This window comes from Bos grunniens, chromosome 5 (assembly GCF_055505025.1).
Source record: "Bos grunniens cultivar Pamir isolate PY7600 chromosome 5, Bosgru_T2T1.0, whole genome shotgun sequence".
NCBI classification, from domain to species: Eukaryota; Metazoa; Chordata; class Mammalia; order Artiodactyla; family Bovidae; genus Bos; species Bos grunniens.
In genome coordinates, this window is record NC_141169.1 from 41,286,945 (window position 1) to 41,304,184 (window position 17,240).

Consider the following 17,240-nt stretch of genomic DNA (forward strand, 5'->3'; position numbering starts at 1 on the left):
TCCTAAAGGAAATCAATCCTGAATGTTCGTTGGAAGGACTGATGCTGAAGTGAAGCTCAAACAGTTTGGCCACCTGATACAAAGAGACAACTCCTTAGAAAAGACCCTGATGCTGGGAAAGATTGAAGGCGGAAGGACAAGGGGACAACAGAGGACAAAATGGTTGGTGGTATCACTGACTCAAAGGACACGAGTTTGAGCAAGCTCCAGAAGATGGTGAAAGAGAGGGAAGCCTGATGTACCACAGTCCATGGGGTCAGAAAGAGTTGGGCATGACTGAATGACTGAACAACTACAAAGTCACTAAGACCTTGTCTGACAACTCACTCTCCATCCCCAACCACACTTGAAGCTTTCTTTGTAGCAATCTGTACCACAAAACACATTAAGTATTCTTGCTTTGGTTGTTTCCTCCCATTTGAACATCAACTCCGTGAACGTAGAAACCTTATTTTCCCTACTGCTATATAGCCCCAGTACTAGAACAATATCTGGAACATCATTAGGTTCATAATAAATATTGTTGAATGTGTGAATTTTGGGAAAATAAAGTTTGAGCATTTTATCATAGCATTAGGCTTTCAGGCACTAGAGTCAAACCACTTAGTTTAAAATCCCAACTCTAATTCTCCCTGAATATGAATAATATTACATTTGCTGCTGCTGCTGCTGAGTCGCTTCAATCGTGTCCGATTCTGTGTGACCCCATAGATGGCAGCCCACCAGGCTCCCCCGTCCCTGGGATTCTCCAGGCAAGAACACTGGAGTGGGTTGCCATTTTCTTCTCCAATGCATGAAAGTGAAAAGTGATTTATCAGTATGCAATTTGATAAATTATTTAACCTCTCTATCAAGTTCTTCATCTTCAAGATGGGCACTCAAATAGTACTGTTTAAAAGAGTTGTTCCAAGAATTAAATGAGATAATCTTTGAAAAGCATATAAGTAACCTCTCATATGTTAGCCACTATTACATATTTACTCTATTTTACTTAAGACAAACTGATTTTAAAATAGAAGTTTGTGCTTGATTTTTTAGATCTATAGTGCACTACCAGTATTTGGAAAAGATCCTGGTGCTGGGAAAGATTGAAGGCAAAAGGAGAAGTGGGTGGCAGAGGATGAGATGGTTAAATAGCATCACCAACTCAATGGATATGAATTTGAGCAAACTCTGGGAGATAGTGGAGGACAGAGAAGCCTGGTATGCTTCTGTCCATGTGATCACAAAGGAGTCTGACACAACTTAGCAACTGAACAATAATCACTACTTGTAGCAGATAGTTTCCAAAGATGGACAAATTAATCTTTTTCTCTCCATAAGTATGTAGGTTGCTTAATCCTTCAAGATATAAAATCCATACATTTTCCCTTAAATCTGAACAAGACCTGTGGTTGCTCTGGTTACCAGAACATGGCAGAGCTAACATTTTACCAGTTCTGTGCCTGGCCTATAAGAGGTCTACATATGTACAAGAGGTCACATGGAGGAGAACCAACAAACCAAAAGTGTGAATATAGCCTTCCTGGAATCTCCAGCCCATCTTAACGAGGAAGTCAAGTGAATGACCCCTGTCAATGCCATGTGGAGCAGACCCACTTGGCTGAAACCAGTAAACCCATAGAATAGTGAGAAACAATAAACTGTTGATGTTTTTCCCCAATGAACTGTTGACGTTTTTCTCCAAATTTACTTTTGTACTCTAGGTTTGTGGGTATTCTGTTACATACCAATAAAAAAACTTAAACCTTTTCATAAATTTATCATCTTTAAAATACCTCCTATTATTCCTTCAGCTTGGCTATTTCTAAGGCTAACTTAGGCTCATATGCAAGGAAAGAGACTCTTCCAAATTCCTCATACATTTTATCAAGACTAAATCACCATGCAAGCTTTATAATAGTCAACACAATTGATCCAGTGAGTCCCTTTCATATTTCTTTTATCATATAGTTAGTTGAGTTTTGCAAACTTATTTGTGTGCTGATGGAAACTTCTTTAATAAGTTTAGTGACCTAAAAGCTCAGGGCACAGAGAGGGTGGATGGGCTCATTAGAGCTTTTGCACCATACATTATTTCTGCCCTTGCCTTGAGGATTCATGGAGGTGAATACCTCTATTTATTTTTACTGATTTAGTGTCAGGCAAGTCATTCTTGTTTTCACTTGATTACTTATAGCCGTCATTCTCTTTAAACCTTAGTAAAATAACATATTTCAATATATCAGCATAAATAAAATGATTTACATTAATAAGAAATTTAAATCACTTTACTGACCCTTTAGATCCATCTTTCAAAATAACTTGAGCTGTTCAAATTCCTAACAATTTTCAATTAAATTAACATGCTTATAGTATAACTAATAGTATAAGTAATGAGAAGAACTTTCATGGAGTTTCCTCTTAATTACTCCATAGCATCTGCAGGGATTTTATTTAGTCATGGTGGAAATTTGATTTTGTTAAAAGATAGTGATTTTGATGCAAACCAATTCATTATTCTATTGAATATGATGTATCCACCCTAATATCCACATGTGTGCAACTTTAAATATTCCCAATTCATAAGGAAACACATGCACTTTTTGGTGCAACTTTAGCCTTTTCTTGACTGTACGGAGTTTAGTTATTTTCTGATAGAATGTGCCACCTAGGGTAACAACTCTTCAGGGTATAAGTAAAACCCCCTTTCCTACACAGAATGCATATACCTACAGTATATTTCTTTTTATTTATTCCATTCCTGGCACATTTTTTCAAAAATACATGAATACATCTTCATAGTTTTGATGATTTTTTTTTCTGACATAAGTATTTAATTACCAAATGGGTTAAATATAAAATTTCACTAAAATTTATTGCTCATTTTTACCAAACTACAAAAGCAATGTAGGAGATAATATTGTTATTATTGTTATTTTACAAGGGAAGAAACAAAGGCTGAAAACATTAAGCAATGTCAAAGTTGATAAGTATTTAGGAGAAATTTGAACACAGGTTGTAATGACTCTAGAGTTTACGTTTGACCACTGTATTTTCTGGCTTCATTCTCATTGAGTAGATGAGTAATATCACACTTTCCATGGCTTATTGCATTAGGGTGAAAATCTAATTTTAAAATATCTACCAGAATATTAGCAACTGTCCAATTACAATTAATTGCCAACTGTAATGTTTCAATATGTTCTCAGGTTCCATGGTATAGGGTTTAGCAGTAAATGAGTTCCCTCTTTAAAATAACTTTTTTCCTTAGATGAAATTTAGGGGGGCGGTCCTAAGATAGCGGAGTAATAGGACGGGGAGACCACTTTCTCCCCCACAAATTCATTGAAAGAACATTTGAATGCTGAGCAAATTCCACAAAACAACTTCTGAATGCTGGCAGAGGACATCAGACACCCAGAAAGGCAGACCATTGTCTCCAAAAGGAGGTAGGAAAAAATATAAAACATAAAAAGAGAGACAAAACATAAAAAGAGATCCAACCCAGGAAGGGAGTCTTTAAAAAGAGAGAAGTTTCCAAACACCAGGAAACACTCTCACTGGCGAATCTGTGGAGAGCCTTGGAATTTCAGAGAGCAACATAACCGGGAGGAAAAACAAATAAATAATTAAAGCCCACAGATTACATGCCTAAATGCCCAGCGGAGAAGCAGTGCAGACACTTGCATCAGCCACTAGCAAGCTAGCAAGCCGGGACTGGACAGGGAGGCATGGGCTGCTTAGGGTAAGGACCGGGCCTGAATACCCTGAGGGCAATCTGAGGGAACTAACTAGAGATAGCAACCCAGACCCTGGGATAGCTATCCCACGAAAAGCCCTAACCTAAGACACCGTCAGGCCCAGTCACAGAACAAAGGACTGAGCAGAGCTAGCTGGCTGCAGACCGGCCCATCCCCCTCTGGAGACAGGCAGGCGAGGGCAGCCAGAGCCGGAAGGGGGCAATCGCGGCCCCAGAGAGGTATCATCTACCAAACTGCAAGCAGGCTTCGTTGCTAACCAAGACTCCTTGGAATTCTGGATGGTCGACGTCCACCAGGAGGGTCGCAGCCAGAGATCAGCTCCCCAGAAGAGACACAAAGCACACCTGAGAAGGCACACCAGGTTACACCCAGAAAACCAAGCAGCAGGAAAAGGGAAGGTGATAAGACAGCAACTGCACTCGCCAAGCCCCTGGTCACCTGAGCTGCTCAGACCAGGGAAGGGCACAAAACGCAGGCCCACTCAAGTCTGCGCCTTTGTGGAGTACCGGAGAACCTGAACCTGAGTGGCTTAGACCTGGGAAGTGCACTCAACCCAGGGCCTGCCTCAGACATTTCCCGGCAGAGCAACCTAGAGCCTGAGCAGTGCAGACTGGGAAAGCACACACACTGTGAGCCGGGGCAAACCCAGTGTGGCCGAGACACTGGGAGCACTCCCCACAGACGCCAGTGATATTTGTCTGCAGTGTTCCTCCCCCCCCATAGCACGACTGAACAAGTGAGCCTAAAAGAGTGTCCACCACTGCCCCCTTGTGTCAGGGTGGAAATTAGACACTGAAGAGGCCAGCAAACAGAAGAAGCTAAAATAAACAGAGGGAACTGCTTTGGAAGTGACAGGTGCAATAGATTAAAACCCTGCAGTTAGCACCGACTACATAGGAAGGGGCCTATAGATCTTGAGAAGTGTAAGCCGGATCAAGGAACTATCTGAAAATGAACTGACCCCACACTGTCCACAACAACACCAGAGAAAGTCCTAGATATATTTTTACTATTATCATTTGTTTAATTTAAATTTTTTTTTATTTTAAGTCCTTTATTGCTCCTTTAATTTTCATTTTTATAACCTACTACTACTTTGCAAAAAAAAGACCCAATTTTTAAAGCAAACTTCATATATATATATATATTTTATAATTTTTGTGACTTTGTTTTTTCCTTTAATATTGTATTTTTGAGACTCTAACCTCTACTCTAGATTTTTAATCTTTGCTTTTTGGTATTTGTTATCAATTTTGTACCTTTAAGAACCCAATCTTCAGTACCCATTTTTACTTGAGAGCAAGAATACTGGCTTGACTGCTCTCTCCCTCTGTGGACTCTACTTTTTCTCCACCAGGTCGCCTCTATCTCCTACCTCCCCCTTCTCTTCTCTTCTCTACCCAACTCTGTGAATCTCTTTGTGTGTTCCGGGTTGTGGAGAACACCTAGGGAACTGATTACTGGCTGGATCTGTCTCTCTCCTTTTGATTCCCACCTTTATCCTCCTGGCCACCTCTGTCTCCTTCCTCCCTCTTCTCTTCTCTGTGTAACTCTGTGAACATCTCTGAGGGATCCAGACTGTGGAGAGCACACAGGCAAATGATTACTGGCTAGCTTGCTCTCACCCCTTTTGATTCCTCCTCATTCTCCTCCTTTTTCTCACCTCTACCTCCCTCCTCCCTCTTCTCTTTCCCATGTAACTCTGTGTACCTCTCCAGGTGTCCCTCACTGTGGAGAAACTTTTCATCATTAACCTAGATGTTTTATCATCAGTGCTGTATAGATGGAGAAGTCTTGGGGCTACTGTAAGTTTAAGACTGAAAACCATAGGCAGGAGGCTTAAGTCAAAATCCTGAGAACACCAGAGAACTCTTGACTCCAGGGAACATTAATCGATAGAAGCTCATCAAACGCCTCCATACTTACACTGAAACCAAGCACCACTCAAGGGCCAACAAGTTCCAGAGCAAGACATACCATGCAAATTCTCCAAAAACACAGGAACATAGCCCTGAGCTTCAATATACAGGCTGCCCAAAGTCACACAAAACCCACTGACATCTCAAAACTCATTACTTGACACTACAGTGCACTCCAGAGAGAAGAAATCCAGCTCCACCCACAAGAACACAGATACAAGCTTCCCTAACCAGGAAACTTTGACAAGCCACAGGTCCAACCCCACCCACAGCTAGGAGCCTCCGCAATAAAGAGGAACCACAAACTGCCAGAATACGGAAAGGCCATCCCAAACACAGCAATATAAATAAGATGAAAAGGCAGAGAAATACCCAGCAGGTAAAGGAACAGGATAAATGCCCACCAAACCAAACAAAAGAGGAAGACATAGGGAATCTACCTGATAAAAAATTCCAAATAATGATAGTGAAAATGATCCAAAATCTTGAAAACAAAATGGAGTTACAGATAAATAGCTTGGAGACAAGGATAGAGAAGATGCAAGAAATGTTTAACAAGGACCTAGAAGAAATAAAAAAGAGTCAATATATAATGAATAATGCAATAGATGAGATAAAAAACACTCTGGAGGGAACCAACAGTAGAATAACAGAGGCAGAAGATAGGATTAGTGAGGTAGAAGACAGAATAGTAGAAATAAATGAAACAGAGAGGAAAAAAGAAAAAAGAATTAAAAGAAACAAGAACAACCTCAGAGACCTCTGGGACAATGTCAAATGACACAACATTCGAATCATAGGAGTCCCAGAAGAAGAAGACAAAAAGAAAGGCCATGAGAAAATACTTGAGGAGATAATAGTTGAAAACTTCCCTAAAATGGGAAAGGAAATAGTCACCCGAGTCCAAGAAACCCAGAGAGTCCCAAACAGGATAAACCCAAGGTGAAACACCCCAAGACCCATATTAATCAAATTAACAAAGATCAAACACAAAGAACAAACATTAAAAGCAGCAAGGGAAAAACAACAAATAACATACAAGGGGATTTGCATAAGGATAACAGCTGATCTTTCAATAGAAACTCTTCAGGCCAGGAGGGAATGGCAGGACATACTTAAAGTGATGAAAGAAAAGAACCTACAGCCCAGATTACTGTACCCAGCAAGGATCTCATTCAAATATGAAGGAGAAATCAAAAGCTTTACAGACAAGCAAAAGCTGAGAGAATTCAGCACCATCAAACCAGCTCTCCAACAAATGCTAAAGGATCTTCTCTTGACAGGAAACACAGAAAGGGTATATAAACTTGAACCCAAAACAATAAAGTAAATGGCAATGGGATCATACTTATCAATAATTACCTTAAATGTAAATGGGTTGAATGCCCCAACCAAAAGACAAAGCCTGGCTGTATGGATACAAAAACAAGACCCCTATATATGTTGCCTACAAGAGACCCACCTCAAAACAAGAGACACATACAGACTGAAAGTGAAGTGGAAAAAAATATTCCACGCAAATAGAGACCAAAAAGAAGGCAGTAGTAGAAATACTCATATCAGATAAAAAGACTTTAAAACAAAGGCTGTGAAAAGAGATAAAGAAGGACACTACATAATGATCAAAGGATCAATAAAGAAGATTTACATAAATATATATGCACCCAACATAGAAGCATGGCAATATGTAAGACAAATGCTAACAAGTATGAAAGGGGAAATTAATAATACCACAATAATAGTGAGAGACTTTAATACTCCACTCACACCTATCAATAGATCAACTAAACAGAAAATTAACAAGGAAACACAAACTTTAAATGATACAAGAGACGAGTTAGACTTAATTGATATCTATAGGACATTTCACCCCAAAACAATGAATTTCACCTTTTTCTCAAGTGCACATGGAACCTTCTCCATGATAGGGCCATAAATCTAGCCTTGGTAAATTCAAAAAAACTGAAATCATTCCAAGCATCTTTTCTGACCACAATGCAGTAAGATTAGATGTCAATTACATGAGGAAAACTACTAAAAATTCAAACATATGGAGGTTGAACAACACGCTGCTGAAAAACAAATCACAGAAGAAATCAAAAAAGAAATCAAAATATGCATAGAAACGAATGAAAATGAAAACACAACAACCCAAAACCTATGGGACACTGTAAAAGCAGTGCTAAGGGGAAGGTTCACAGCAATACAGACTTACCTCCAAAAACAAAAACAAAAAGTCAAATAAATAGCCTAACTCTACACCTAAAGCAACTAGAAAAGGAAGAAATGAAGAACCCCAGGGTTAGTAGAAGGAAAAAAATCTTAAAAATTAGGGCAGAAATAAATGCAAAAGAAACAAGAGACCATAGCAAAAATCAACAAAGCCAAAAGCTGGTACTTTGAGAAGTTAAATAAAATTGACAAACCATTAGCCAGACTCATCAAGAAACAAAGAGAGAAAAATCAAATCAAAAAAATTAGAAATTAAAATGGAGAGATCACAACAGACAACACAGAAATACAAAGGATCATAAAAGACTGCTATCAGCAACTATATGCCAATAAAATGGACAACTTGGAAGAAATGGACAAACTCTTATTAGAAAGGTACAACTTTCCAAAACTGAACCAGGAAGAAATGGAAAATCTTAACAGACCCATCACAAGGACGGAAATGGAAACTGTAATCAGAAATCTTCCAGCAAACAAAAGCCCAAGACCAGACAGCTTCACAGCTGAATTCTCAACATAATAAAAGCTATATATGACAAACCCACAGCAAAATTATCCTCAATTGAAAAATTGAAAGCATTTCCCCTAATGTCAGGAACAAGTCAAGGCTGCCCACTCTCACCACTACTATTCAATATAGTTTTGGAAGTTTTCGCCACAGCAATCAGAGCAGAAAAAGAAATAAAAGGAATCCTGATTGGAAAAGAAGTAAAATTCTCACTGTTTGCAGATGACATGATCCTATACATAGAAACCCTAAAGACTCCACCAGAAAATTACTAGAGCTAATTAATGAATATAGTAAAGTTGCACGATATAAAATCAACACACAGAAATCCCTTGCATTCCTATACACTAAAAATGAGAAAACAAAAAGAGAAATTATGGAAACAATTCCATTCACCATTGCAACAAAAAGAATAAAATACTAAGGGATATATCTACCTAAAGAAACAAAAGACCTATGCATAGAAAACTATAAAACACTGGTGAAAGAAATCAAAGAGGACACTAATAGATAGAGAAATATACCATGGTCATGAATTGGAAGAATCAATATAGTGAAGATGAGTATATTACCCAAAGCAATCTCTAGATTCAATGCAATCCCAATCAAGCTACCAGCGGTATTTTTCATAGAACTGCTGCTGCTGCTGCTAAGTCGCTTCAGTCGTGTCCGACTCTGTGTGACCCCACAGACGGCAGCCCACCAGGCTCTCCCATCCCTGGGATTCTCCAGGCAAGAACACTGGACCAGAACAAATAATTTCACAATTTGTATGGAAATACAAAAAACCTCTACTACAGGCTCTACTACAAAGCCACAGTCATCAAGACAGTATGGTACTGGCACAAAAACAGAAATACAGATCAATGGAACAAAATAGGAAGCCCAGAGATAAATCCACACACCCATGGACACCTTATCTTCGACAAAGGAGGCAAGAATATACAATGGAGAAAAGACAATCTCTTTAACAAGTGGTGCTGGGAAAACTGGTCAACGACTTGTAAAAAAATGAAACTGGAACACTTTCTAACATCATATACAAAAACAAACTCAAAATGGATTAAAGATCTAAACGTAAAGCCAGAAACTATAAAACTACTAGAGGAAAACATAGGCAAAACACTCTCCGACATAAATCACAGCAGGATCCTCTATGACCCACCTCCCAGAGTAATGGAAATAAAAGCAAAAATAAACAAATGGGACCTAATTAAAATTAAAAGCTTTTGCACAACAAAGGAAACTGTAAGCAAGGTGAAAAGACAGCCTTCAGAATGGGAGAAATAGCAGATGAATAATAATAGCAGATGAAGCAACTGACAAAGAATTAATCTCAAAAATATACAAGCAACTCCTGCAGCTCAATTTCAGAAAAATAAACAACCCAATCAAAAAATGGGACAAAGAACTAAACAGACATTTCTCCAAAGAAGACATACAGATGGCTAACAAACACATGAAAAGATGCTCAACATCACTCATTATCAGAGAAATGCAAATCAAAACCACTATGAGGAACCATTTCACGCCAGTCAGAATGGCTGCGATCCAAAAGTCTACAAGCAATAAATGCTGGAGAGGGTGTGGAGAAAAGGGAACCCTCTTACACTGTTGGTGGGAATGCAAACTAGTACAGCCACTATGGAGAACAGTGTGGAGATTCCTTAAAAAACTGGAAATAGAACTGCCATATGACCCAGCAATCCCACTGCTGGACATACACACCTGAGGAAACCAGAATCGAAAGAGACACGTGTACCCCAATGTTCATCACAGCACTGTTTATAATAGCCAGGACATGGAAGCAACCTAGATGTTCATCAGCAGATGAATGGATAAGAAAGCTATGGTACATATATACAATGGAATGTTACTCAGCCATTAAAAGAATACATTTGAATCAGTTCTAATGAGGTGGATGAAACTGGAGCCTATTATACAGAGTGAAGTAAGCCAGAAAGAAAAACACCAATACAGTGTACTAACACATATATATGGAATTTAGAAAGACGGTAATGATAACCACGTATGCGAGATGGCAAAAGAGACATAGATGTATAGAACAGTCTTTTGGACTCTGTGGGAGGGGCGAGGGTGTGATGGTTTGGGAGAATGGCATTGAAACATGTATATTATCATATGTGAAACAGACTGCCAGCCCAGGTTCGATGAATGATACAAGGTGCTTGGGGCTGGTGCACTGGGATGACCCAGAGGGATGGGATGGGGAGGGTGGTGGGAGTGGGGGTTCAGGATGGGGAACATATGTACACTCACGGCAGATTCATGTCAATGTATGACAAAACCAATATAATATTGTAAAGTAATCAGCCTCCAAAAAAAAAAATAAATAATTAAAAAAAAAAGAAATTTAGGAACTATCATTCAGATTATCTGAAGGGATTTAATTAACATTATGGTTAATTAGAAAAGAGATTTCTAATGTAAAAAGATATATTTTAGTAACTATAAATTACACTTATAAGAAAAATAGCTTCCAGTGAGTACACATGCTGAAGACTCCCTCCCTAAGCTCATTTCAATTCATGATTCATCCAGACACAGTCGTCCTCCCCAAGGTGATTTTGTACTTCCTAAAATATTTGGAAATTTCTGGGTACATTTTTGCTTCTCATACTGGGAAAGTACTAGAGGGTAGAGGCCAAAGATGTAGACGCCATACTGGCGTCTAGAGGGTAGAGGCCAAAGGTGCTGCTATCCTCCTACAATGTACAACAAAGAATTACCTGCCCCCAAATGTCCATAGGGCTGACATTGAGGAACCCTGAGCTAGTGTGTTGTTTGAGTGGTTTTCTGTGGCAAATCTACAGAGAGGATTATGGTAGCTAATTAATATAAACTCATTGGTAACTGATTATTATTGATAGAAGAAATTTTCCATATGAAATATAGACAGCCATAACTACCACTTTTCAAAATGCTAAGCATTTAGAGTTTTATATTATATTGAAAAGTCACAATTTCCTTCCTTATTGTCTACACAGAGGTTTCACAGCCTTATCAATCCAATTATGTCTGCCAGGCTCCTCTGTCCATGGAATTCTCCAGGCAAGAATACTGGAGTGGGCAGCCATTCCCTTCTCCAGGCCGATCTTCCTCACCCAGGGATCAAACCTGAGTCTCCTGCATTGCAGGCAGATTCTTTACCATCTGAGCTACCAGAGAAGCCCAGAGTTTTATATTCCACTGAAGAGTCAAAATTTCCCGACATGTTATAGACAGAGGTTTCACAAGCTCATCAACCCAATTTTCTTATACTTATTTACTCCACAGATTTTCACAAAGCTTTCATTCAACTAATTATATCAATAAACAAGCCAAAAAACTGTGAATATAGAAAATGGTAGAACAATTTGTGAGAAGACTGCATAAAGAAAAACTTCTTGGATCTAGAAAGGTACTATGGAACAGAGTGACACAAACACCTGTCTATGAATTGAAAACAAAGACATTAAATTCTAAGATATCTTCTCCTCTTCCACAAAGTTCTTATTTATGCAATCTTCTACAAAAATTGTTCTACCATTTTCTATGTTCACAGTACTTTCTACCTTCAGTCAGTTCACTCAGTTGTGTCCAACTCTTTGCAACCCCATGAACTGCAGCATACCAGGGCTCCCTGTCCATCAGCAACTCCCAGAGTTTACTCAAACTCATGCCCATTGAATTAGTGATGCCATCCAACCATCTCATCCTCTGTTGTCCCCTTCTCTTCCTGCCTTCAATCTTTCCCAGCATCAGGGTCTTTACCAATGAGTTAGTTCTTCACATCAGGTGGCCAAAGTATTTGGAGTTTCTACCTTAACTAAACACAAACCCTATAAACCTCAGTACTCTAGGTGTTACCCCCATGCCTCAGAAGTATAATATACCAACCTGTGCCATGACTTTACAAAGCCACTTGGGTTCTACAAAATATAAGTCGCTTAACTGCAATGCTGGGTCTTGAAAATGAAGAAGGACCCCTGTAGGAAAAATCAAAAGTGAAACATGGAATTTGGAATATGAAAATATCAAGGGGCTTCACAGAGAATCTAGCCCAGCCTCCTCATTTTACAGATTAGGAAACTTCAGCATTGTTGGGGTCAGAGCTGAGACCAGAACCAGTGCATCCTAGCTTTCATCTCAGTCAACCATTGATTCTCCAAGTGCCAAGTTAAACCATCACAATAATAATTCTCCTGCAAGTGTAAAAATAACTTCCACATACACTAAATTCACTTGATACTATGAAGGATATAGCTTGAACTTAGAGTCTCACAGTTCCTGAATACTACAGTCAAGCTCTAGAATCCACGTGTTTTAACTCTGGCTGAGAGACTTTTTCCACTACTGTCCTTAGATAATTTCTAAATTTTTCTCTTATGACATAATATATGATTCCACATCAGTACACATGATGATCTTTCAAAAAGAAAAAAACATCAGCTACCTATTAAAGAATTTTGTCAATATTCTTTTAAATGTAAATTCTATACAAGGTTCAGATACATTTTCACCAACTCTACTGCAGAGCTTTGAAAAAATATGTAATAAACAAACCTGATTCATTTAGAAAGTGAACTGCATGAGGAAGCTCATTTTCATCTAACTGCAGCTGATGTTCTCTCACAAGTTGTAATAATCGTTTCCGGTCAATTACAGGAAATTCAATTGGCACATTTTTACGCTCTGATAAAATGATTTTCTCAAGTTCTACGTAGCAGTCTGGAATCAGCTGCCCAACAACAGGCTGATCTCGGATCTATGAAATTACAGATGACAAGCTGTAAAAATCCATTTTATACATCTATGTGTCAGGTGGTTGGTAAATTCTGTGCTAATCATTCAGAAAATGATTATTTTTAATAAAATCAAGATGCAATGTAAGATTAATTAAATCGTGAGAAATAAATAAGATTACCTTAAAAAAAGAAAAAAAAAAATGAACACAGAAGCCAATTTGGAAAGAACTATCAAATAACATTGTATGGAAATAATTATCAAGGTATTTAGAAAATCCATGGCAAAATCCAGGACAAATCATTAACCTTAAATAAAGGACCTACTATTTTCTAAGACATTAAATCTACAGGCAATAGATATGCTAACATAAAGGTCAGGATTGTAAGAGCTTTTGGACTTTATTTTTTAGATGAAAATATCCACATCCAAAAGTAAAACTAAATTTTGTTCTTGCTATTTGCAAAATGTAATATTAGTGGGATGTACATATCAACAGTGAAGTCTGGAGACAGACATGAAATTTCCTCACCAAGCTATGCTTTTTCATGGAGACCTGAACTTGGAAAAATAAAAAAATCATCTAAACCCCAATGATTCTATACGAGAAGATGATTTGGGGTCTCTTACACTTAGAATCTAATTAAAATCAAAATTTTAATAGAATGACCTTATGAAGAGAGTTTCTGTAATAAAAATATTTCCAAACATTTTTTCTTAAAAATCTAATTTTAAATAGAAATACAACTTTAATAATAGTAAATGCCTTTGCAAACCACCAGGTGGCAAACTCTCCTCATTTCTCAACCCATGAATATATTCTTGACAATAAAGAATAAAATTTCTACTTGAATTCTTCAACTTATACAAATAGAAACTGGGTTTATTATACCTGCACACACGCACACACACACACACATAAACTTTATACTTGTTCTTTTTCTACTCTTGATCCTTCAGGAACCTGATTTATAGCAGCTGTAACCATTACTTACATATTTACTTCCAAACAGTCAAGATTGTTTAGACATACCCCTTGAACCAGAAAATTAAATATAATTTCACTAATCTCCACTTTTCATATTCCCTCTCTTCATCATTTATAAATTAAGATAAAACAGAACTTCAGATTGAAGTTTGCGTTTAACCCAAGAAGGGAAACCTACATATAAAAGTAAACAAGAGTTCACATAGTAGTCAAGTAACAAAGTGATGGATTTTACAGGGCTGGATTACAGGGTGAGCAAAGGATCCCACTCTGCTAAGGGGCTGGACAAGACCGAGAGGGACATTGTTGGCACTGATTTCTATTTTGTCCTACTTCCTTTATCATCAGGTCACCAACAGTCAAAAACAGAAAGCTTTTATTCTAAACTCTGCATGGACACATGTTAATAAGAGTGAGACACACAAAGATTAGAAAAGATCAAGATAAAAGGAAAAGATGAAAAACAAATGAAAGGCCAAACAAAAAAGATTTCTAAATAGATTAAAAGCTGCTGACTGAATACAGGTTGAGGCACCTCAGGGAGGAAAGAATATTCAAGTTGGCAGGCGTTTTGTTTTGGGGTCATCTGCATCACTATTCTGCAAAGCAGCCAATTGAATTTTCAAACCAACATAACAGAATGATGCATCCATTTGCAATATATACCTTCCTTCAAATAATACTGCCGTTTCTCAAAGCATTTGTTGTTAACCTCCTATCCGGTATTGCCTTCAGAGTTCATGTACAAGTGCAGAAAGCAGACTGGTCTTATTGCCAGTAAACTGGTCTAACTTGCTATTAGCCTAAAGTAGTACTAGTCCAGCTTGATGAATCAACTACTTTATTCATAGACTTTTCAACTAAACTCAGATTTTCTCAAAACAAACTCATACTTTAAGAATTCTTTTTTAAAATATGATAAATGGTCTGATATCAATGATAAAAGAGAAGCTATTAAAATATTATAAGTAACAGCAAAGTTCTGTAAGTACAGAGAGTCTCAAAAGGAAACTCCCTGGGTAAAGAGGATATTTAATTGAATATATTAATTTGATGCATTTGTTTCATAAAAGTCATGTCACTCTTTAATCATATGTCTCAGAAAAGAGTAGCAAAAACTAGAGATAAATGATATTTTATTCTTCTAACATAAAACTCCATTGACCCACATTTGTAAAAGCTTTTATTGATTGTGATAAATGTGTGGAAAGATATAAATGTGCAAATTCTCTCTCTGGGCACCACAAATACGGGCACACTTACAAATGGCTCATTAAGTTTTGGACAGAGCATAATCTGTAGAAATGGAACAGAACTAAGCTAACTGGACAACGTGCTATAACCAAGGTGACCGTATAACTTATCATCCAAACTGGAATGCTTCTGAGAATGTAGTGAGACACAATAATTACACTGGGACTTTCCAGGCAAAACAAGACCCTTGTTAGGAGCCACCGCTTTGATCATTAGTACTAATGAGCTAAACCAATAGAGACTAACAGTGAGATCCACTATTGTGTTTGTCATATTGAACTATTCAAAGTGTTTTCCAGTACAGTTTACCCCTTGCTATCTGTAGAGCCCAGGTAAAATTTCTTTCTCTTTCCAGTATTAAAAACAAGCATTTGTTAACCAATTTATTTGTGTTTTATGAACTCTATGAACTATATTTGTCTTACCAGAAATAAAAACTTTGTAAATCAAAAACATAATTCTTAAAGTTTGTCTGAACTAGAATATTGCTTATACATTGTTGAAAACCAAATTAGAGACCATGGTGACCAGATGAAAGAGCCTTCTCTCAATATTGAAGGGGAAAAAAATATATATTTCAAAGGGGGATCACAGTGACAAAGACATGAAGGAACAACAAAGACCAAGATGAACATAAAACAGAAACTCCAAAAGAAAGGAGCAGATGGAGGAAAACCAGTCAAAGAAAAATACAAGAAAGATAACTCCAAGATCCCAACATCCATCTTTATCCTTTTGATTGAATCAATACTATAGGATGTTGGGAGAGAAAGGGCATCAGAAACATGTCCCAGATTCTCTCAGGAACATTCTCTCAGCCTCTCAGATACCCTTTTCTCTCAGGATTCTCAATTATTTTTAATTTCTAATTCTATGAGTTCAAAATTAAGTCTAACATAAATAATTTTAAAATTAAAAGTACTTGAATAATGCTAACAGATAAGAAAAAAACACACTTTTAAGATAGTTGTTCTCAAGACTGCTGATATTTCTTAGCAGTTGCAGAATGTAAGAGTTAATAAATTATATTTATCTACCACCTAGGGTAGGCAATGAACCATGTTACCTTGAAATTAAGGCTCTCATTGATGATGGTTTTCCGAAGTTTTGCCAAAGCATCGGATTCCTCAGTGGCATTCACAAAGTGGTAATCTCGTATTGCAGGAAACCCTCGTTTGTTCAAGAGTTCCTTGGTAATTTTACTGATACAGGCTTTGCGCTGCTTCTCATCAGTAACATCTAAATGTGTGCCAACTAGAATCACAGGGGAAGAAGAAGCACGGGCCTATGGGGGAAAATACAAAATACTCTTGTGTTTGTTTTAAAATCAACACTGCTTATATTTCCATTGATATTCACTTTCTACGAAATTCACTAGAGTCGAAATGAGAATTCAAAAGACTTCAAGAAGAAAATGACAACTGTCTTCCCTTCCTTAAACCTAAGGAAACAAATTAAACTTAAGAAATTTTTAAAAGTCATTTTTATGCTCCTTCTTAATCTAGTTATTGTCACTTTTCAGGCAGCCCATGTGACAGTAATAGCACATTTCTTTCTTCTGTGCCTAAAATGGGTTATTCTTTAAGTGTGCTTTAGGCTTCTAGATAAAATAGTATTTAATAACACCCAAATAATATCAGAGTAATAATTTGTTTTATATTTTCTCTTCCTTATCTTTGAATTAAACCTTATTAATTCAAATTATAGTAATTCAGTGTGGCTTCTACAAAGAAAAAACAAGTCACTAAAGTAATAAAAGCATTTGGACAGTAATTTGAAGTAGAGGATTTATTTGGCAAAAACAAAACTATGTTCAGCAAAGCGGAACTGAACATTATTTTTCATACAAA

General features: G+C 37.4%; 1 protein-coding gene across 4 annotated transcripts in view; it reads right to left on the reverse strand.

The window, feature by feature from the left end:
• LRRK2 (leucine rich repeat kinase 2) overlaps window positions 1-17,240 on the reverse strand; it is a 211,469-nt gene that overhangs the window by 80,981 nt on the left and 113,248 nt on the right. For all 4 annotated transcript variants that reach the window (XM_086399919.1, XM_086399918.1, XM_086399917.1 and 1 more), the window contains 3 exons: window positions 16,457-16,675; window positions 12,969-13,170; window positions 12,303-12,391 (listed from right to left, as the gene is read on the reverse strand). In XM_086399919.1, the coding sequence (XP_086256045.1) occupies window positions 12,303-12,391; window positions 12,969-13,170; window positions 16,457-16,675 (510 nt within the window). The remainder of the gene's footprint in view (window positions 1-12,302; window positions 12,392-12,968; window positions 13,171-16,456; window positions 16,676-17,240) is intronic.